A 24097-nucleotide genomic window follows, 5' to 3' on the forward strand; every position below is an offset into this window, starting at 1 on the left:
CTCTACACAAAGGATAAGCAGGCTGAAAAAGAAATTAGGGAAACACCCTTCACAATAGTCACAAAGAATATAAAATATCTTGATGTGACTCTAACTAAGGAAGTGAAAGATCTATATAAGAACTTCAAGTCTCTGAAGAAAGAAATTGAAGAAGATTTTAGAAGATGGAAAGATCTTGAATGCTCATGGATTGTCAGGATTAATATAGTAAAAATGGCTATCCTGCCAAAAGCAATCTACAGATTCAATGCAATCCCCATCAAAATTCCAGCTCAGTTCTTCACTGGGTTAGAAAGGGCGATTTGCAAATTCATCTGGAATAATAAAAAAACCTATGATAGCAAAATCTATTCTCAACAATAAAAAAAACTTTTGGGGGAATCACCATGCCTGACCTCAAGCTGTACTATAGAGCAATTGTGATAAAAAACTGCATGGTACTGGTATAGCGACAGACAAGTAGACCAATGGAATAGAATTGAAGACCCAGAAATGAATCCACACACCTATGGTCACTTGATCTTTGACAAGGGAGCTAAAACCATTCAGTGGAAAAATGACAGTATTTTCAACAAATGATGCTGGCACAACTGGTGGTTATTATGTAGAAGAATGTGAATTGATCCATTCTCATCTCCCTGTACAAAGCTCAAGTCTAAGTGGATCAAGGAACTCCACATAAAACTAGAGACACTAAAACTTACAGAGCAGAAAGTAGGGAAAAGCCTTGAAGATATGGGCACAGGGGAAAAATTCCTGAACAGAACAGCAATGGCTTGTGCTATAAGATCGAGAATTGACAATTGGGACCTCATAAAATTGCAAAACTTCTGGATGGCACTAGACACTGTCAATAAGACAAAAAGGCCACCAACAGATTGGGAAAGGATCTTTACCAATCCTAAATCAGATAGGGGACAAATATCAAATATATTCAAAGAACTCAAGAAGCTGGACTCCAGAAAATCAAATAACCCCATTAAAAGTGGGTTACAGAGCTAGAAAAAGAATTCTCAACTGAGGAATACCTAATCGCTGAGAAGCACCTGAAAAAATGTTCACACACGAGTCAGAATGGCTAAGATCAAAAATTCAGGTGACAGAAGATGCTGGCGAGGATGTGGAGAAAGAGGAATATTCCTCCATGGCTGGTGGGATTGCAAGCTTGTACAACCACTCTGGAAACCAGTTTGGTGGTTCCTCAGAAAATTGGATATAGTACTGCTGGAAGATCCAGCAATACCTCTCCTGGGCATATACCCTGGTGATGTTCCAACTTATAATAAAGACAGATGCTCCACTATGTTCATAGCAGCCTTATTTATAATAGGCAGAAACTGGAAAGAACTCAAATGTCCCTCAACAGAAGAATGGATACAGAAAATGTGCTACATTTACACAATGGAGTACTACTCAGCTATTAAAAAAATGAATTTATGAAATTCTTAGGTAAATGGTTGGATCTGGAGGATATCATCCTGAGTGAGGTAACATGATATGCACTCACTGATAAGTTGATATTATCCCAGAAACTTAGAATACCCAAGATACAATTTGCAAAGCACATGAAACTCAAGAAGGAAGACAAAAGAAAAAAAAAAAAACCCAAAAATAGAAGGAAGACCAAATTGTGGATACTTCTTTCCTTCTTAGAATATGGACCAAAATACCCATGTTTCAGAGAGAAAGTTCAGAGCAGAGCCTGAAGGAACCACCATCCAGAGACAGCCCTACTTGGGGATCCACCCCATAAACAACCACCAAACCCAGTCACTAGGCAGAGGCCAACAAGAGCCTGCTGACAGGAGCCTGATAGAGCTGTCTCCTGCAAGGCTCTGCCAGTGCCTGGCAAATACAGAAGTGGATGCTCACAGTCATCCATTGGATGGAACACACGGTCCCCAATGAAGGAGCCAGAAGAATACCCATGGAGCTGAAGGGGTCTGAAGCCCCATAGAAGGAACATCAATATGAACTAACCAGTACCCCCCCCCCCCGAGCTCCTTGCAACTATACCACCAATCAAAGAAAACACATGGTGGAACTTGTGGCTCTAGCTGTATATGTAGCAGAGGATGGCTTAGTCGGTCATCAATGGGAAAAGAGGCCCTTGGTCCTGTGAAGTCTCTATGCCCCAGGATAGGGGAATACCAGGACCAGGAATGGGAGTGGGTGCGTTGGGGAGCAGGAGGAGAGTGGAGGGGATAGGGGATTTTCAGAGGGGAAACTAGGAAAGGGTTTAACAGTTTAAATGTATATAAAGAAAATATCTAATAAAAAAATGAAAAAAATGTGTGAGTAAATATAACTTACAGAAAGAGGTTAATGACAGAGAAATATCAGGAAGCTCTCTAATGAGCTTCAAACCCATTGCATCAAGAGACAGACTCTCAGTTCAGACAAGCTCTCCATAGAGATAATGACATTTTGAAAGATTCCCATTTACGGAATTTGTATTGAGGTCTGATCACAATCCCCTGAACAACTTTTATTCTTTTAGAAAGAAAGCGTCTCTTTGTGCTACACCCTGAGCATTTGCCAAGCTAACCTCTTTATCTTTGTAATAGAATTACATTGAGATATTCAAGTTGCTATAGATACTGAGTTGTAAGATCTGAGTCTTGTGTCATGTTGCTCACACCTTCATTTAAGGAGAACATTTGACAGTGTGTCCTTTGAAATAGTTTCATAGTAGCTAGTGATACACATAGACAATAAATCCATAATTCAGGAGTAATTGAACTTTTATAAATATAGTTTGTTGCTAGCTTTTTGCCATCTTGAACTTCCTGATGGTCCTGAACCATGTACTTTTTTGGGAGTGGAACATTTTATCCATCATCTGGTGGAAGATCTGAAGGGAAAGTGCATATTATTGACTATTGCAGTTGCATTCCTTAGCTCTGTGTCAGCATCCCAGACTTAAATCTCAGCTTCATCTTACTTGTCTGACCAGGTATAGAATCTGGCTAAACGTGGGTAACCTCTGGGTTTGAGTGTGAGGTGTTTCCCCAGAGAATAAGGTGGAAACGCAATACTGATTCATTGCAGAACATGAGCCTCCGGTGTCCACAGATGCAAGTAGCATATGTACACACACATGGGCCCACATACCTAAAACTTGGATGTGTACTGCCCCCTACACACGCACACCCATATACACAGCTGAAAAATACAGAAAGAAAAATAAATAAGTTGAAAACTCTTGTGATGAGTTTATCTTCTTGCTTGCTATATACTAGATATCACTGGCCAGCTCTTTCTTTGCTCTGGCTTCTTGTGGATGCTGCCTTAGCATTCTCAAAGCCAGTGGTTTAATTCACAGGCAGCAAAGAATGTGTGTTGAGCCTGGGAGGGATACAAGCTATTTAGATTTTAATGCTTTGTAGGGGTGTGTGTGTGCTTGCGCCTGTGTGTGTATAGATATCTGCATGTAGATGTAGATACATATGTAGATTCATATGTATCCTTTTATTATAAGCATTCAAAACTAAAGTTTTTGCTGTATTTAAAATCTTCATTAAAAATGGAAATACCATTATTGTTATAATTTTTGAGACTTTGGGGTATTTACCGTAATGGTGTGAGAGGGAAAGAGAGTAGGATTTCCTGGGGAAGGTTATTTGTTTGCCGTTAACAGTGTATGCACCTAGTTTCCTAAGGCACGGTTTTTGTGTTTTGTTTTGCTTTGCTGAAGACTCCCGATGTAGTCCATCCAAAAGAGGCACCCCCGGCATCTACTGTGAGCGGTATTCGGCCTGCGAGAGTTGTGTCTTCAACTTCTGAAGAAGAAGAAGCATTTACTGAGAAATTTCTTAAAATTAATTGCAAATATATCACCATTGGCAAGGTAATCAATGACATCTTAGAGTGGACTTTTGTCACGCTTCAGTTTTTACTGAGCTATGAAAGCTTTAAGTCACTAAGGTCAGCCACTCCTGACTATTTTACCACAGTTTCGGTAACTGGATGTTTGAGTTAGAATGGACCTTGCCCATAATGTAGAGTCTGGTGATCTATGGCAGTTATTAAAGGTAATGGGATATAAATAAATTCACTACCATAAAGTACATATAATGATTTTTGCTAGGATATTAAACACATCTTTAAAACAGCAATATTGATTATAGCAAAAGTGCTAGTTTTAGAAAACATGACATAACATACAAATTAAGAGATGACTCATCTCTAGTGAATATATACTATATGAGATAATTCATCTGTAGTGAATATATATTATATCGTAGAAAGTATTTGAGGTGTGTTAATTCTTTGAAGTATTTTAATATATTTCTGAAAATTTAGGAATATTTTATGTTTTGTTTGAGACAGGGTTTCTCTGCATAGCTCTGAGTGTTCTAGAACTAGCTCTAGACCAGGCTGGCCTCAAACTCATAGATCCACCTGCCTCTGCATCCTGAGTACTGTATGCACCACCAGCAGCCAGCTGTAGGTACGTTTCTGTTAACTAATTTCTGATGAGATCCCATGTGGTCAGAGAATATCTTTACCTCCATTTGAAGGCTTCGTTTAATATAGTGTGACTTATTTCCTGACCTAGAGTCTCTTGATAAACCTTGCATGTATGCTTTAAAAAAAAACGTATATTTTGCTTCTGCTGAGTGGAATACGATAATGGTCCCCCCCCTCGCTCTCTTTATTATATGTGGAAATGTTTAGCATTCCTATATTATCTGCCTGACTTGACTGATTGTGAGAAACTCACATTAATCTTGGGGATCCTTGTCCTGAATTCCGCCCTGGTGGACAGTGGCAGATACTGCTATTGACCTTTTCATTTCCCTTGAGAAGTGTTAACCTGTCTCCTTTTCTGTATTATAAAGTGTATTTCTTATGGTTAGTGTATGATTTTAAACTTTTAGTCAAATGAGCTAAAAATGGTAAATTCTTGAGATTTTCATAACTTTGACCTTGAGGAAAGAAATTTGAAGGATTCCCCTTTTAGCCCCTAGGTAGTTAAAGCAGACTGATTAATCCAGTGGGTAAGGTGTCGCCTAGTTTAGTCCAGAAAATAGAAGCAGCCTTGAGGTCTTTTATAGTGCTAAAGTGTGTGCAGAGCTGGAAGCATTTGTATTACACTGGACCATTTGTTCATTTGTTCCTACTTAGAATTATCTCCTGAAAGTACTCTAAAATGTAACACATGACATGCTGATAGTGTGAGCCAAATCGGCTGCAGGCTGGGCGTGTAGCTCAGTGATAGAGTACTTGCCCTGAATGCTTGATGTTCTAGGATCTTTCCTCAATGTTTCCAAAAATAAACACAAAATCCAGGAAAGAAAATAATCAGTTAAAATTCATATGCAAGTAAAACTTACAAAATCTCTTTCAGAGTATGTGAAATATATTGCTTAATTTTAGCCAGTTGCTTGCTTTCATTTTTCAAAGTCTTTAGTTTACAGAAATTGAAGCAGCAAAAGAATCAAAAGGTTAGAACCCTTTTAAGATTTTGGTACAGTGCATGCACTGTGGCCTTATAGTATTGGGTTATCCCCAGCAATGTCAATGTCCTGTGTAACACTTCACTGGCTCTCGTTAGTTTGCGTTGGCATGTGCTTCAGTGGTACAAATTGTTGTAAATGAGTCTCATGAAAACACTGCTCAAAGGCCAAATAAGCTAAAGTTTATGTAAAGTTATCGCTTCTTAAGGAGATTCATTGTCTGAACTAAAAGGAGCGGCAGCTAGGGGCTTTTGGGATGGCCCTGTGGGTAAAGACCCTTGGAAGCAGAAAACTAACTCTGCAAGCTGTCCTACAGCCACCTCGCACATGTCCTGGCACATAACATACGCACGGGAGCATTTACCCACGCACAGTAAACAGTGTCTTTTAAAGACGTGCTAGGTGAAATCCTTTAGATCACTTAACCCACCAAAATGCAGCCATATATACTTCCTTTACTATGACGTAGGTTTACTGTCAGTCTTTTAGACCTGTAACATCGGCTGCCGTTGGTCCGGAGATTTCACCAGGAGAGTCTTCCCAGCTTTCTTTACTTAGTCCTGTAAAAGGCGATGTCTCCCATAACTTACACCACATTTTGTTGACTGTGCCTGCGGGTGAACTTGAAAGAATGGTGTGATAGCAAATCAAGTGTGTGGTCTGACTTTCTTTCTCGCTGACACTTCAGGAAAAAGCAAGATGGCTTTAAATAACCATTCGATTTTCAGAAATTTGTTGGGCTTTTTACAGAATATCTTGAAACATTAGTTTAAAACTGAGAGTAAGGGATGCTTCCCACTTGGTTTGGGGTGAGGACACTTTGTGATGTGAATAGTACTATGGTGAAGGACAGACTGCCCAGGCTGGTTGTTTTCTTATGGACAAATTGCCCACTTATCTTAGTCTTTATTTTCACATCTGAAGAATAGGATATTGCAGAACAGTTTAGAAATAGTACCTATCTCAGAGCTAGGATTGTGAGTCAAGTTAACAGTGTACATACAGAGTTGCTACATAAGAAAGAATAAATATTCATTCCTAACAATTGTGTCAACTGTTTATAAACCTTCATTGATAAAATGTAGACACTTAAGGTTTATAGCACTGTTTATATAAACTCATTTACAATTCATGGTCTTTAATGGCAAATGATAAAACAGTTATGGCCTAATATGAATTTTATTTAATCTACCAACTTTACAGATGAAGAAATATGCCCTAAAACTTTGTATTCTGGAAGTCACATAACTGATGAATCGCAAATTCAAGCAAAACTGGTTACTTTTTTCAAACACTATTTCTATGGAATTTTTCCTTTACTGCTGGTAATGAGTTATTAGTGCCCATGTAGCTGCATTTGGTACTTGTATGGGGGGAAGAGCACAGGAGGTGGGGGCAGATTCCTGTAAAGCTTGGCCTTCTGCAGTGTGTTCTCTTCATAGTCAGGTCAGACTTCATCCCTCACGTGATTGTCTTAGGCAGAGCATGATATTCTTTGAATTGTGTCTCTGCTGGGGAAAAAATAGTTTAGTAGAAAAGCATGTTTTCATGAAAGTGCCACAGTGCCTGAGTGTATTATGTAGAAAGCAGATGGCCAGAAGTCAGAAAAGGCACTTAACGAGGTACCTAGAATCTTGATGAAATTAGGAACCTTGGAGATTGAATGGTGCTTTCTGTTTCCTCCTAGGGCACAGTCAGTGGCGTCCTGCTAGTCACACCAAATAACATAATGTTTGATCCACACAAGACAGACCCCTTGGTTCAAGAGAACGGTTGTGAGGAATACGGCATCATGTGTCCGATGGAAGAGGTGATGTCAGCTGCCATGTACAAAGAGATTTTGGATAGCAAAATAAAGGAATCACTGCCCATGTGCGTATGTCACTGTGCTGGTAGTTGGGCTTCACGCTTTTTTTTTTTTTCTTTGTTTTGTTGGTTGGAATTTTTTTTATATATATATTTATATAGTTGAAACTTCTCTAATACTCTTATTTTCTTAGTCTTATTATAGCTACTTTTTATTTTGTCAGTAGTAAAACAAGAATCTAAGCACTATTGGGTAGTTGATTTTTAGTGTGCCTGGTATTTAGTTAGTAATTTCACTTATATTTATTTGGTTAAAGAATCAGATATTTGACAAGTAGCCTATAGTACTTATGTAATTTGGTGCTTATCAACCCTTTGTTATTTAGACACAAAATCAAAAAATTTAACTTATTCTGTATTATTTACAAATATAATAACTGTCAAGTTCCATGAACGTACCTAAAGAGTAGCGTGTGTAGTTGTGAGTGTGGCACAGACAAAGGCCCAGGGTGGAAGTAATCAGAGCAGCTTTCCATTCACACTTACTGTTGGACTTCTGGGTACAGAAAGTGTCACATGGGAAGAGGAAGCCTCCAGGTTGCACTAGTGAAGGGTTTAGAAGTGTGCTAACTGCCGTGGTAGAATAGCATAGATATGAAACTGCCGTGTTAGGCACAGCCCCAGAAAGACAGAGGAAGGGAAAAGGTTGGCGTGTAATAGTCCATCCCACTCACTATGAGGCTGACAGCCATGTAAAAATGGCTTCACCTTCACTGATAACAGATAATTTACAGTCTTATGCCAGTTTAAAAATTAGACCTTGGGGTGAAAAAAGTTACAAAGGAGAAGGAGCTAGGTATTTTTTCAGTGTAGTATGTAAACTCTTACCCCTTCTTGGGAAAGGTCCATTTAGCCTGTAATGACAGTTACTGGTTTGGCTTGGTAAAATGATCTCTAGAAACACAAATAATTCCTAGAAAATAAGTATTCTAAACTTCTGGATATATTTTTAAGTTGTCAACAAAAGCCAATTTCAGGGAAGTGAACAAAAAATAAAACATCAAACCACAGTTAATTAAGCTTAGAGGTAGAGGTGAGACACAGGCTGAAAAATCAGCTCCACGGGGGAAGAGGGAACGCTGCGCGTCAGGGAGAGCTTGTCCTGACCTTGCGGCTCAGTGTCTCAGAGTTAAATCCTGGTCTGGGACTGCTCTGCAAGGAAGGTGGGGTGTCCCTTGCTTTTCAAGTGACCATTTTATCATTCTGCATATCACTTGGGAGGGCAGGGACCTGGATTCAAACACTTTAAACAATGTCACCAGAAGGAAATATCCCTAAGTCTTGGCTTGTATGTTAATTGACATCAGAATTTGACTTCAAACAAGATAAATACATAGAGTGGCTTTGCAAAGTAATAGTTTGTTTGCACAGGTGAGGTAGGGCATTTGAATGGTTTTCCCTCGTTTTAATGCTTGGAGAATTGATTTCTAAGGTACTGTCTAAACTGTGTTGAGCAATGCACCATTAATGTTAACCTTTCAAAACATTAAATTTCAGGCTAAAAAACGTTAGTTTTTATCTTTGTTTCTGTGTTTTTAAACCTGCTAACAGCTAGTCTCTTGAGTGTGGCAAGGGTATAGATGGCATCTCCCAAAGCATGCTCAGTTCCTTGACCCTGTGGGTGCAGTTTCAGTGAATCACCATGAGATGGCACCATTGCAAACTTAGTATCTCCAGTTAGATTGCCTCTTTTAAAAGATGAATCCAGTACAAAGGCAGAAGACACTTAAACTAAATCTTTAAAATAAAGATATGCCTTAGGAAAAAATATATATTTTGTTACAAAATCTTGAAAACCATAAGGAAGTTACATAAGAGACTTAGTCGTAATATCCACAGAAGGTCGCTTACTTACTGCAGTTCTGACTGGCATACGTGTTCTCTAGCCATATATGCAAGGCATTGATGCCTTTGCCACTGAGACGTCAAGGAACCGTCATTCCAAATTGCTGACTTCTTAAATGATGCTTATTTCCAGAACATATATCTTGGCAACATTAGTATTTACCTTAAAAAAATGCCAGTAAAGTTGGATATGAGACCTCATCGTAAAACATTCATAATCTAACATCTTAGTTCGTTAACTGGACAGAATCTCTTAGCACTGTTCTGAGCTTAGAGAGTTCCTTTAAATGTTTTGCCTCAGCTTGGTTCTCATTACTCATGTGTTTTAACTCTCTCTTTGTATATAAATAAGTACTGCATATGTATATGATAAATTGAAATTTTCTATTGTCCCTGTCCTACCAATGAAAATTTTCTTTCAGTATTATAATTTCGTCAGGAATTTATGTTATCAGACTTTGTTGTAGTTTTCTTACAAGGAGTGCTAACATTGATGTTTCCCAGATGGTAAACAGTTGATGAAAAACCTCGATGGAATGATGGGGTATATATGAAATACATGGTGTTTGTATATTCTGTTGATAGCTCTACTTTGCTGTTTTTGAAAAGCCTCTTCTGTGATACTATTTTATTATTTGCTTGTAGAAGGTAAATTGATACAGTTTTTAATGTCTAATACTTTTTTATTTTCCTTAATAACAGAGAACTAGATCAGTTGTCAGGAAGGGGGTTCTGCCATTCAAAGAAAACGACAGGAGTCACTGCTGAGGACCCAGACTCGAGAACCCGTGACCAGGGTAACGACAGTGCCAGCACTGCTCCCAGGAGCACTGAGGAGTCTCTCTCGGAAGACGTTTTCACAGAGTCAGAACTCTCTCCTATCCGGGAGGAGCTGCTCTCCTCGGAGCTGAGACAGGAGAAATCATCTGATGCCTCGTCCGAATCTGTGCAAACTGTCAGTCAGATCGAAGTAGAGTCCTTGACAGCCACGTCAGAGGCTGCTAATGTTCCTGACCGCACTAGCTCGAATACTGGACGTTCTTCAAATGAAGTCGGGGCTTTATCTCATGAAACTGGCTTAAGTGGTCTGGAAATAGCCACTAAAGGAGGAGACAAAGCTACAGAAAGCCTTCAAGAAGTCTCAGGCCCAAAGGAACAAAGCACAGATGTAAAAGGTCAGGATAACCAGGATTCTTTCCACCAGGAAAATTCACTGCAGCAAGAGGCAGGTGAAGACAATGTATCTTCTGGAGAAACAGTAGAACTGAAAGAAAAGCCAACTGTTCTTAAGGATCAACAAGGGAAGGAGCTAAAACAGGACTCAGAGACAGAAGTAGAGGAGCTGCGCAAACTCTGGAAAACTCACTCCATGCAGCAAGCCAAGCAGCAAAGGGACACGATTCAGCAGGTGTCACAGAGAGAAAGTAAACACAGAAGCGCAGCTGCAGACGCACATGGAGAAGGTAAGTGCTAGGGAGATGCAAGGCTGGTTAGTCTGTTTTATTGCATGTTGCTTTCTGCTTTCTCTCTGAACAGAGACTGTTGACTTAGGGTAGTGTGAATGAGAAGCAAACCACTCTTGACTGGCATTATTCTGGGAACGTGTCTGCAGTGCCTGGTCTCTGAACTTCTTTTCTGCCATGTTTAAGCACTCCTAACTCAAAGCACTTTCCATAAAGTCTGTCTTATGAACATGTACCCACACTGTATGGTACAGTGATTGCTCCATTTTCTTTTCAATTGTATCATTACATATTTAATGTCCGAATTTCAATTTATAATTGTCAAAGTTTTACTTCCATAATTTTTGTGGAAAGAACTGTCGACATTAAAAATCTACTTCTGCAGTTCTTTTACATACGTAAAAATCCCATGCTCATCTGATTCGATGGCTTCCTTTAAAAACAAATGCTCAGGATAAAAGTTATCACTTCTTGTCTTAGTTCAGTTTTTGTTCTTATGAGTATTACCGTAGTATAGTGTGCTTTGCTTAATACATTATGATTAAGTAGCTATGGCTCAAACATTTCCCAATTCTATTGATATATTACCCACAATGATTCAATTTATATATGAGCGTTTTCTTAATTTCAAGTTTTTATTTTACTAAAATGATAATCTGTTTTTAACCTTTTTCAAAGGTTTCAAAAAAAACTGAACAACATATACAAAGATAATTATTCCAATGTTATTTATATCAAAGAGAGTAAATACCTTAACAATATGAATTGTTAAAAACAAACTATTGGATAAATTAAAGACTAATACAGCCACATTTAAAAAAATTATAATAAGTATACACTACACAGATGTTAGGTGGAAAGAAGCATGGAATAGCAATACAAATTGTAGAATCCTAAGTTTACATTAAAATCTGTATGCACAGATAGACGCAATGGGAGTCAAAACCAAAAATTCCTTCCAAAGATCTGTAGTAACCTTAATCCTAGTTGATCATCCTCGGTTATCAATTCCGGGTAATTCTGTCAACTGTGCTATAACCTCCTGTATTTGACAATCGTTCCTAATAAATGTTCCTTGTGTTCTGAAAAAAGAAAACACAGCATAGAAAGAACAGTTCACCTTTTACAGAAATTGCTGTCAGTAAACACAGTCTTTAGTTAGTAATGAATATAATCTTAGATTTTCAAACTATCTTAGTTGGGAAATACAAAGAAAATTCAGTATTTTAAAAACTGAACATTGAATGTGACAGTACATGCTTCAAGCCCATAAATCTTGCTATGTAAATGAGGTATCTTCTGGCCTCCATCAGCAAGGTAGTGGAACTGCTGCCATTCCAAAGGTTTGCCCTGTGCCAGGCGGAGCCAGAGCTCTCTGGACCAGCAGCGGAGATGAGGATGATTGACAGCGGCTATGGAGAATGAGCAGATCCTCAAAGGGGATCTGGCAAGTCCTCTTCTGGTGTGTGACACCCCCCTCCAAAAAAAACAAAAAGAGGGGCACAAGTAGATAGATGCGTGTACAGAATTTATGTACAGCAGAGTGATTTACAATACTATGCATATGACTGAATTGTCTTTGCATTGTTATCCTGCTGGCAAATAAAATGGGACACATCATATACGTAGAAATGTTAATTCTTTAGGTTTAAAGAGCCGGAAGTTTCTGTCACATACATGTGTGTATATAATAATGACAATTGATGAAAAGAGCACCATGAGTTTGAAAGAGAGGAGGAAGGGCTATGTGGGAAGGCTTACAGGGAGGAGTCGACTTGGGAAGTGATGTCCTTGTATTATAATCTCAATAAATAAGTTTTTAAAAAGAGGTGACAGCATGTGTCTGAGTGAAAGGTGCACCACAGACATATGTGTGCTCCGCTTCTGCATGGTGCCGAGTAAAGGAAGACGAGGCGCACACACTGCTGATTATGACCGGGGGTGGGGAGGGGCAGCTCATGGCTTACAAGTGCTGCTTTGCTTTGAGAAGAGTGTGAGAGCGCTCAGCATGGATGTTAGAGGTGAGTGGACAACAACACGAGTGTACTGATGCCTACAAATTTTAGATTTCATACTGGTCCAAATGGCCATTTTATCCCCCCCCCCGCACACACACAAAAAAAAAACCCAAACCAAAAACAAAATAATAAAATTTACCCTATGTATCATTTAAGTAAAATAATATTGCTGATTTCTTACACCTTTGTTTGTATATATGTACAGACTAGAGATTTCATTAAATTCTTTACTTTATATTAAAATAACAATTTAGAAATTATGTATACTTACTTAGCTGTGATTTTTGTAGAGTAATAGAGAATGTGCAGTCTGTCTTACAGTATGTGTACTTCAGCATAGCTTTTATTGGCAATTTATTATTTTATATACTTAGCTATGATTTTTGTAGAGTCATAGAGAATACATAGAATAACTTACAGTATATGCAGTTGAGCATAGCTGTTATTAGCAATTTATTCTTATGTATACTTACTTAGCTGTGATTTTTGCAGGGTAATAGAGACTACGCAAACTGTCTTACAGGACATGTAGTTCATCACAGCTATCATTAGCAATTTATTGAAAAGTATCTGCTGAGCTTTGCATGTTTTCCAAATGGCCCTCGACAAAACTGAATTTCCTGATCGGCTCTTTCATTGTGTCTTGCTGTTTCAGTAACTATGTATTCCATGCAAAAAAAAAAGTCTGAGGCAGTTAAATGAATATGCACAAGTACCAGTAAGATGCTTCATTTTACAGTGAGAAACTAAAATGTAAAATTGCTTCATCTAAGCTATTTGAGTATACTCTGAGAAAACTTAATGGGTCCTGTTTACACATCACTTCTAGGCTCCTCGCTGTTAAAGGAAAAGCGAAGGCATCGATTACATAAGTTCCTATGTCTCAGAGTCGGAAAACCAATGAGGAAGACATTTGTATCGCAAGCAAGTGCTACGATGCAACAGTATGCACAGAGAGATAAAAAACACGAATATTGGTTTGCAGTGCCACAAGAAAGGTAAAATAAAAGCTTCAAAACATCTGTTTTCCTTACAAGATTATTTTATCTATCCTAACACCAGAAACAAAATACCTTAAAGCCTACATTTCCTAATTAATAGCTAATATTAGGCAGGCATGGTGGCATACACCTTTCATTCCAGCACCAGAAAGGCTTGAGAAAGAGCATCCCAAGTTCAAAAACAGTTTGACATTCACAGTGAGTTCAAGGTGACCCTGTGCTATGTGTAGCAGGGCTCTTGGTAAATACATAAACAAAGGCTAGTTTTAAGTCTATATGAAATCAGCTGCTCGCTGATACTTTTAATTTATATCTTTAAAATTGCATATCTACAGTTTAATGCTAAAACATTGGAACATGAGTGGTGTTTTAGTAGTTAAGGACTTATGTCCTAGACCATGAAGATTCATGTGCATATGAACTGATACAGCCTTGTGAAGGAAAATGATGTGTAGTTCTTTATTTGACATTTTATCTTCAAATTTGTGTTTTCTAGTATGTTTTCTTAAGAATCTTTTAAGATATTTTCATTCTTTATTAATGATTTTGCAACAAATTGCACATACTTACATATTTTTCTGGATATACTGACTTGCTAAGATGACTGACAGGAGTAATGACTTTTTCCTGGTGGGACACTTAACAACCTAGCAGGCTTCAATTTTAAAGTCACAGCAGTGCAGCAGCCCAGATAGCACTGAGAAGCGCTTTCTGTGAAGTGTGGGGTGGGTGTCAGGATTGGCTCCACCACGCCCATTTTTATTTTTTTTTAATTGCTGGAAGCTTTGTTTTCTAAACATCAGTAATGTCTCATTATAATAACCACACCCAGTTCTTCAAATGTGTCTGTGTCTTCCAAAAATTACTCAGTCATCTTTTATCATAATTTTTAGTGACTATTGGTGACCTAGTCCTTGAAAGCTCAGTTCTGTGTTCCTCAATGAATTAGAAGCAATTGGATATAAAGAGACCTTTTTTGTAGAATTATTCCTAGTGGTATCACCAGTCTTGATCAGCTTGAGAGCGTTTACACTTAAAAATGCCCTCCTAGAAACCTGAATGTGTTAGGGCTCACTCATTTTTACTGGGGAAGAAATGCTAGTGGAAGCAGAAGATACTACAAGATATACCAAACAGTGTACATTTCTTGTATCAAATGGGATTTTAGTAATTAATATAGTTTGATTTGCATAATTCCTACTTGAAATAACCTGAGCCTGTTGAATAAGCCAGTGATATTAAAATGGTTATAATTTAAAATGTTACTATTTAGTTAAATCTAATATAAAACTTAATTTTTCTCATTATTCTTGGTTATCTCTCTCTCTTTTTTTTTTTTTTAAAGATTTATTTATTTATTTTATGTATCTGAGTACATTGTTGCTGTCTTCAGACACACCAGAAGAGGGCATCAGATCCCATTACAGATGGTTGTGAGCCACCATGTGGTTGTTGAGAATTAAACTCAGGACCTCTGGAAGAGCAGGCAGTGCTCTCAACCACTGAGTCATCTCTCCAGCCCGATTATTTCTTAATATTTATATGGAATTTTGTTTTTATGTTGTTCTTAGTTCCAAGCTTAAGTGATCCAAACTTAACCAGGAAAAAGTCTGTTTGTTCTCCTTGATTAAAGCTAATACTATCCCACTGGTGACCTTACTACCCAAGTTAGAAATGCCATTGCAAATATAATATATTTATAATAAATTATATTTATAATATCTATAATTAATATTTATGCCAAATATTGGTTTTTATTCATGTTAATATTACCGGAATTTTGAACTTTATCATAGACAGAAAACGTAACAGAATTGTTGATAGTGATCAGTTGCCTGAAGGTCAAAGTTACTCCCCTTTTAATATGTCAGAGGTCACATAGCCTTGCCGATCATGAGATGGATGCAGAACTCCTACAACCATTGCTATTGGTCGTTATCTGCTAGCTGGGAATTTTGTGATTCAGTTATCCATGTGATTCAATTAAAGCCAATATACACATAAGTGCTTTAGATGTATGTTTGACCTTTAAATATGTTGATTACAGAATGTACCAAACACTGTGGTTTACTACAGTTAGCAAAATAGCAGAAAGGGAAAGCAGATATGGAGAAAGATGAACTCACCAACCTAGGAAGCGAGAATTCACTGTGGATTGCTGATATCATGCTGAATGCTGCGTGCTGGCGTCTTTCCCATTGCTCCATGGAGGAGAGTGTTCCACTGCAGTCACTATAGGGAAAGGCCTTCAAAGGCACGGCTTTTTATAGGACTTGACAAATCATAGTCAAATTAGGTTTTAAGGATAATATCTTCCTTTAATGGACTTTATTATTTTATATAGTGTGGTATATTTTGAAAGTCTTCAGCTTCTATCAAGACATTGCACAAATAGAGTTTTTTAACTTGAGCTAATAGCAGACAGTACTAGGCCTGCTAATAGTCCTTTGCTCTAACAGGACAGACCACTTGTATGCCTTCTTCATTCAGTGGAGTCCAGAAATCTATGCAGAAGATTCTGGTGAATACACCAGAGAGCCCGGATTTATAGTAGTCAAAAAGATGGACGAGTCTGAAGTGAATGAAGCCCCTGCTGGTGAAGCAGCAGCCAGGGAGTGGGAGGTAAGGAGGACAAGACTTCCATCAGCTCTGTTTGCTTCTTTTTACTTTGTGTGAGTGTGTAACCTATGGTACGCCATAGACTTATGAATTCATTGTACAAAAAAAAAAAAAAAAGGAAGAAAAAAAGAATCCATTGCACAAAAGCAGATTTTTTTTGAAGACATAGTTTGTAGTCCAGGCCCAAATGTGTTTATTGAATGAGTCTGGGTAGTATCTTTAATGTTCTTTGTCACTCTATTTTTACATTAAAATACTGGATCATTAATAATAAAGTGATTTTTGTATATTCTAGCATAAAGGAAGATAACATGGCAAAGATAGAAATAACATTGCTATCATATTATCATAAAAATTCCCTACTTATCTGTATTTTTTCTCTTGAATGAAAAAAACACTCAATTAGCACAACTAGCTGTTATTTCTAAGTTTCACACCTAACAAGCATTATCTTGATTTGAATATGGTGGTATTAACTTGGTACTAATTTTATAAGAATACTTTTTTTCTGTGCTTAAATTTAATGAGTTTGTAAACAGTGTCCAAGCTAATACTGATAAGTGCTTTTCAAAGCCTCCTATAGATAAAAATTTTTAGGATTATGCCATTTTATATGCTTTGTTTAGGGAGGTTGATAGTGTAACAATATTTTTCTTATTTTGATATTTGTGTCTAATCTCTTCTAGATGTTATTAGAAAACATAGAGCAGATGCTAAAATGTGATAATAAATGGACTCAGGTTTTATTGTCCATTTGTTTAACGTTTGCGGTTATTTGTGTGTATGAATTTACTGTGCATGGATTTAGCATGTACAATGATTAAAGTATATGTAATATGTCTTCTGTTTAAGTTGTGTTCCTGATTTTCAATGTCCAACATCACTGTGTTTGTTACATACAACATCCTCATCAATATAATGAAGGAAAAGAAATAATCTATATTGTACGTTTATTTTAAAATAAAAATTATTAATCTCAATTCCAGTTTCATTTATAATAGCTCTAAATTACAAATGACCTGAGTCACTATCAAGAGAATAGATGGGTAAATCTGTAGATGTTTATAAAATTTTAAATAATACAACAATACAAAGAAATTTCTAATGATATAAGCAACCATGTGGATGCTTCTCATAGATGTGTGGAATACCAAGGGCAGGCCTGATATGGAGTGAAAGGAGCTGAAATGCATTGGTTTTCAGGGTTCTCGAGTTCCTGGAAATTGAGGAGTAGCAAAGTGACAGGAAGGAAATTTATGGGGAGTTCTGGGCACCTGCAGCCCCTCACTATGGATGGTGATCACGGTAACTCTGTGCTCACATGGTAACTGCGTGCTCACAGTACTTACTTAGTCCTAGAAGGTAAATTTGTCCACATTTCCAAAGACCCGTGCAAGTTATTGGATAGCAACAGTGGAAAGTAGATTAAAATAAGGTAGGAAAAGACAGCATGTTGAATGCCAAGGATTTAATGGTAACTAGATTAGGATGAAGTTTCTAGATGGGGCAGTAATGTGCCGGGTGGCAGAATTCTCATTAAGAAAGAGAGTCGAAAACTTTCCAATTATGGTTGGATCAGTTAAGTTTGGAAATACGAAACTACTGACTTGTTATCTTTTCTTCTCTCATGTGGGTGCGTGTGTTGCATACATGCGTGCAAATATGTGAGCTATAGTTTGTGTGTGAATGTGTACGCGCAGACAAAGGTTGCTGGGCATCTTCCTTTATGGCTCTTTTACTGTATTCTCTTAGGCAGCCCTTCTCAGTGCAGCCCAGAGCTCACAGGTACTGCTCCCCACAGCCAGCCTGCTCTGCAGAGCCCCATCTCAATGTTTGAAGCTGATATTGTAAGCACCCTCCTCTTCCACCTGAGCCTTACATGGCTTCCGGCGCTCCGCTTTTACCTGACAGACAATTTGACCTGTGACATGTCCCTATCCTCACTGCTGACTGTTTTGACTCAAAGGATTGGCTTCAGTTTCTGGGGAAAACATTGCAGACTATAACTCATAGATTAAAAATCTTTGTACCTCCTCATTTGTCCCTGGAAAATTTACCCAAAACTAAACAAAAAGTGGTGGAAGAGTGTGTTTTGTAGCAGTGCCATTTGCCCCGTCTTCTGCAAACAGCACCTGCAGGTCTGATGATCTTGACTGTGGCTGTAGAGCTCTTGAGGATGGGTAAGGCGAGAAAGCAGTGGGAGTTTTACGACTAAAAGCCGATTCCTTAGCCACTTTGGTTACATTTCAGACTGTTGGGACAACTGGTGTGCGTGGTTAACCTTTTCAAGTATAAGTTTTATGAAATCCGAATATAAAGTTAAAAGCTAGAACATACAGCTCGCTGCCATCTGGTCTTCTCAGTTTGCATCTTTCTTACACTGGTCAGTGATAGAGACTTTACCACCTGAAAGAGCAAAGCTTTCTTTGGACAATCCTGTGGAAAAGTCCTTTGCTACTGTGTTTGATCTTTGTCTTTATCCCTTCTTCCAGGGAGCATCAATATATCATTCAAACAGATAGCAGATTTTGGATATTCCATGGTGATGTGTACAGACTGATCTTTCGCTTAACTCTGTTGTCTACTGATAGAGAGTCTATCCAGACCCTCTGTTACCGTCATCATTATTCTAAGATTTATTAAAACATTATATATCATGGCACCCAAAATTTCTAAGATGTGCAGTATGAATAGGAAAAATTTAAAGACATACTCAAAAGAGCTCCATCTACAAAACACAGAAATTAGGTCTTGACTGTAAATAGAAAAGGCAGGGGTTTCAGGGTTAGAAATTTGAGGATGGAAGTTGGAAGGGCGGTGTCAGAGATTTATTTATAGGTGAGCTCTATACACCAGGAGATCCCCGTGCCATAAAAGATGGGAAAACTTATCTACATTTCAACAGTGGCATCCCCTAATGATTATCAGAATTACCACTATTATGAAAAAGGACCATGCACACGTGTTGAAGTCATAGGAAAAACTGTAGATGTTCGTTTTCTCCTCCCACCACGTAGGTCTCAGGAATCAGGTCGGCTGCAAGGGCCCTTTGACAACAATGCCATCTTCCCAGCTAGAGTTCTACTTTTGAAATGATTGTTATTAAAAGAAAAGGCTCTGACGTATTCTCTATCCCCATCCTTTGGCAAAGTATTGATAAATTAATCGTTGGCTCCACTTAATGACTAGTTTCTTAGACCGGAATCTTTTTTCAGTATTAGATGTCATTCAGAATTTCTCAATCACCCAAAGCTCGGGTCATCCATTTCAGTAGAAGTGTAATGTGTTGCCAGCTTTGGAAATAAATCCCCAAAGGAATATTAACATTTCACGTCTACTTATGGCTTAATTTTCAAATTACTTACATGATGATTTTGTTTAGAACTTCCAGTGTTCGCCGGTTTGCTTATGTCAATGTAAATATTTAATCTCAGTCACCTACACCATTAAGCTCAATTATATCCTATTGTGTGGATTCAGTTCTGTTTGCCCAGCTGTCATTAGTAGTTACTGCTATGGTCATTCACTGCATGTTTCCAAAGAAGCCCAGTGTGACACTGCTGAACCCTGCAGTAAGCACCGTGCCAAAGGCCTGCAGTGGCTTCATTAACATGGTATCTGCTGAACAGCTGGGTAACAAATGACCTATGTTTATTTTCCTAAATACATCTCATGTTTGTTATTAAAGAACTACCTAATCACAAATTAAAATCAGGTCAGTATATTAAAAGCACAAGCAAAAATGTTCCTGGTCTTCTCAGCCTGGTCATTAAATGCTCATTCAGTTGCAAGGATCCGAAAGTGAAGGGCGTGTTTCTGTCTAAAGTCAACACAGGTAGGTCACTTTTCTCAAGTATGGCTAGTAAGTAGGGAGCAAACAGTACGCTGGGCTGGGCCTGTTCTTTGTCATTTTTCATATCACACTTCATTTTGAAGCACCTGTTTTTTGTGTTTCAGAAAGGTTTTTAAAATGTTCCCCCAGGTTTTTTTTTCTTTTTTTTTTTTTAGCATCCTTAATGGTTGTGCTATGCAGAGCTCATGGTGAAAGGATGGACTATGACCGCAGTGTACTGTATGTTTAAGGAATGTGGTGGAAGGGAATGGGGAGCGGCGCTGCAGGTGGACAGGGAGGAGGAGAATGAAGACTGCAAGAGTGCAGGGTTCTGTGGACTCACTGTGCCTTACGTGCTTGAAAAGTTGTGTGTGTGTTGAAGAAATGGCCATGTGTACTGTAGATAGCAGGTTAACAATAGAATCAGTTTGCCTTAAAATGAAAGGAATATTTGGACATTACCATTATAGCATAGATAAACTGAGCTCCTGATAATTTTAGTTTACATCTAAAGTAATTATAGTTTGCACTTAATTTTTTAAAAAATAAGCTTCTGGTTGTATAAGTACAGCATATGTAGACACAGTAGATATAAGTATCATTCAATAAATAATATGCTAGAAAACATTTTTAAATGATCTTTTTGTTATCTCTGAGTATTCTCATAGAAGATTGAATTTTATAGGATTATTAGCTATAAAGAATAAATGTCTAACAAAAAAGAAATAGAGCAGAGCTGTGGGACTGTGTGGGCAAACAGGGAAGCGTTCTCTGCAGTCACATGGGATCTGGGAGAAATTCTGGAAAGTGTACGCAGTGCATGCCTTGTAACTGTGACACTTTTAGTGCCTGTGAGTGCCGTGGAAATATGTGCTCTGCGCCTTTAAACTTTGGAGCTCTTTCTTTGTACATTTGGGTGCAGTGCAACCTAACTTGAGCATGGGAAACACATTCTTCCCTCCCCAGCTTTACAGTCTCCACTCAGGACTATCTGTTCAATGGATACTACTTAGTGATTAGCTCTCTGTCATGTCAATCAAATCGTTGTTGCTAGCAAACTGTTTTGTCACTGTAGCAGGGCTCTGGTGCTGCAAATTTATCTCTGACAGAGGAAGAATGCTTTTGAAAACAGTTCTTCCGTGATTTGCTGAAGCTTAATGTGACCTGGGAAGGAAATGTCCCGTCTCTGGTATGGGAAAAAAGGGAGAAGACATCAGCCAGTTAACCAGAAATACACTCTGGTAAATCTTGATCAATTAATGCAGTTTCTGTATCTGCCAATCTTGTGTGAGTGCCATTATGCAAAAGTATCATATTTGAATGTATAAACAGAGTACTTACAGAGTGAAGACTTACATGATTGCAGAAAAGTTTAGCATATATTTATGAATTCCAAGTATATTTCAGAGGGGGATGAGTATGTCATAGAATTTTGCTTTGTGAAAACATGGTGGTTTTTTAATTCACTCCAAAAGAAAAAAATAGCATATCTTTATTACTGCCTTAATGTTTTCATCTAAATATAATCTCGTAGGGAAGGACTCAGAATACCTTCCTGGTTTAGAAGAAGAGAAGAGAGTGAAAACTAAATTTTATGTAATAGATCACAAACTAGATTCTGTTATACATTTCTTTAGGCACTCTGAGAAAATGCTATTATTGTGTAGTCTAAGATGGCTTTTAAAGCTATGCAGAAAGTTTCTGATCAGTGCTATTTAACACAGACCTTTAAGGGTAGTTATACAGAAGCAACTAAATTGTATTTTAGGGAACTTGCTTGCTTTTCAATACAATTCTACAGAGTGTTCTGTAAACTGCATTGTCCATTGCTCTTCCTGTGGTTACTTAGGACTGTTTCCTTGGGAATGCTGTCTGTTTTGTGTAATTAAGGATGAGTTAAGTAAAGATGCTCTGCTCTCCATCAGGAGTCACGTTAGAAATTGTCTCGAAGTCACTGTACTCTCCTAAATGTTAAACGTGTCAAAGATAACAAAGGCCCTCTACTTGATGTTATTTAACTATAATTTGGGGCTTTAATTTTCTGTCACATCAGTGCTGATGGGTTTTATGCACCTGAAAATAATAATTTTTAAATTTGTGACCAGTTTTATCAAATTAACTACTTAGCTTGGCCTTTTCAGGTTTTAAGGAAGTGCAACACAGGTATTCCATATTCTTTATTTATAGTTTAAATAAATGCTTAGTGATTTTTAAAATTTTTTTAATTGCAACTTTAGGCAAATCTTGGATGTTGGAACTTCATAGGTGAGCACAGTGCTGCACATGACACACTTGCCGCTTCCTGTGTCCTGTCACTCACTCACTAAGGCTCCCTAGACACTTCCTTTCTTACTGGTCACTAACATTACCCACGTAGGTGGTGTAGACAAGCATACAATGTTTCATTTCCTCATAATTTTGAATTTGCTGCTGTGAGGTGAGAGGCAGGCATGTAGTTCTCTGGACTAAGTGAAATTTGGTGACAGTATTCCGCTTGGAGCCAGCAAGGTTTCACGTCACCAGTTTGTCTCATAAAGGCTTTCCAGCTAGTGCCTGTGTCCTCATGTGTATCCAGCTTAATTCCCAGTTTTCCTACTTGAGAGGAGGGGCCCTTCCGGGAGTGTAGGACAGGAAAGGGCTGGAGCAAACTGGGTTTGTAACGGATGGGTGGCCTAGAGTCCTTACTAAGGCTCTTGTGTGTTGAAACTGAAAGCAAAATGTGTTTCCTCTGAGAGAATAAGCAGTCTTTCAGAACACAGGAAAGCAGATGTCTGCTCTCTCTGTGACATGCTTTTTAGCATGCTTCCTGGCTTTTACACAGCTGATCAATAGTTACAGACTTCAGACTTCTTCACTAGCTGGTGAGAATGTGGCCACATATTTCTCTTAGCACCAACACTGTTCGAAATGCTGGTGTATGTGGTATCAAATTTGATCTTACAGTTACCACATATGTTAATACAAGATATTTTCATTTTATGAATGAGATCATTTTACTCCAAGATATTAACATGGGTAGCAACAGGAATCAAAAAGTAAAGATAATTGCTGCCAAATCTGACTTCAATCACCAGGACCCATGAAGGAGAAGAGGACTACCCACTGAAAGTAGTCCTCTGACAGCCACACGTGCACTGTGGCACGCGCGCGCACACACACACACACAATAAATAAGCACTTTTAAAAATCATTAATAATAATACTTAGAAGATGCCTCAATTCAATTGTGCAACTTACCTTCCTGTTAATCAATTAGCTTTTTGGGGTTTGGTTTGGTTTGTTTCTTTGATGTTTTTAGCTTTAACGCTGTTTTGAAAATTCAGGCTAACATCTTCCACTTGACTCTCCAGTCATTTGCTTGGAGATATTCATGTCTTTAATAGACACATGTGCCAATTCTTACCTCTTGGTGTCTGTCAGTAAGTTGTAATTTACTTGAAAGCATTTGATAAAAACTTAGGCTTAGTCTAATTCAGCAGCAGCAGTGAAGTCATTATATACCAACATTATTTTATTATCATTATTAATAATTGAGTTTTTCACCAGTTTGATTATTTTAGGTTATCTTCATGTAGAAAAGGCAGGTTTCCTTTTTTTTTTTTTTTTTGGTATTTTAGGTGTGCAACCATAGGGAAAGCTACCGGTGCCTTACTGACATGTCCAGGAGTCAGCTCACACTGGGACTTCCAAGAAGCAGTATTGAAATGTGCACGTTGGTCATTGCAGTCTGAGGTGGCTGGAAGAGTGACAGAGATAAGGGCTGCAGGACTCTGTATGTTAAGTGGTGTTCTACACACACACACACACACACACACACACACACACACGGCAGAAGTTGTCTTTTTAAAGTTTTACAACGCTATTATACTATCAGCTTTCTCTTGTACATGAATTGGGGACATCTTACTACAGTGACTAAATTCAGAGTGAGGCCTTCACTCGGTGTGTCCTGGCTCTCGCCCACGTCTGTAAAGTCTCTGACCTCACAGTC

The 24097-nt window shown here is 38.1% G+C and overlaps 1 protein-coding gene across 13 annotated transcripts in view; it reads left to right on the forward strand.

Annotated features, from left to right (window-relative positions):
* Positions 1–24097, forward strand: part of Oxr1 (oxidation resistance 1) — a 407897-nt gene that overhangs the window by 356898 nt on the left and 26902 nt on the right. For 11 of the 13 annotated variants that reach the window (XM_029469691.1, XM_029469693.1, XM_029469692.1 and 8 more), the window contains 5 exons: positions 3698–3850; positions 7150–7334; positions 9876–10636; positions 13484–13652; positions 16115–16277. In XM_029469691.1, the coding sequence (XP_029325551.1) occupies positions 3698–3850; positions 7150–7334; positions 9876–10636; positions 13484–13652; positions 16115–16277 (1431 nt within the window). Of the gene's footprint in view, positions 1–3697; positions 3851–7149; positions 7335–9875; positions 10637–13483; positions 13653–16114; positions 16278–20747; positions 21348–24097 lie in introns of those variants that run through there. The other 2 variants (XM_029469698.1, XM_029469699.1) reach the window with 2 other exon arrangements.

This window comes from Mus caroli, chromosome 15 (assembly GCF_900094665.2).
Source record: "Mus caroli chromosome 15, CAROLI_EIJ_v1.1, whole genome shotgun sequence".
Classification (NCBI taxonomy): domain Eukaryota; kingdom Metazoa; phylum Chordata; class Mammalia; order Rodentia; family Muridae; genus Mus; species Mus caroli.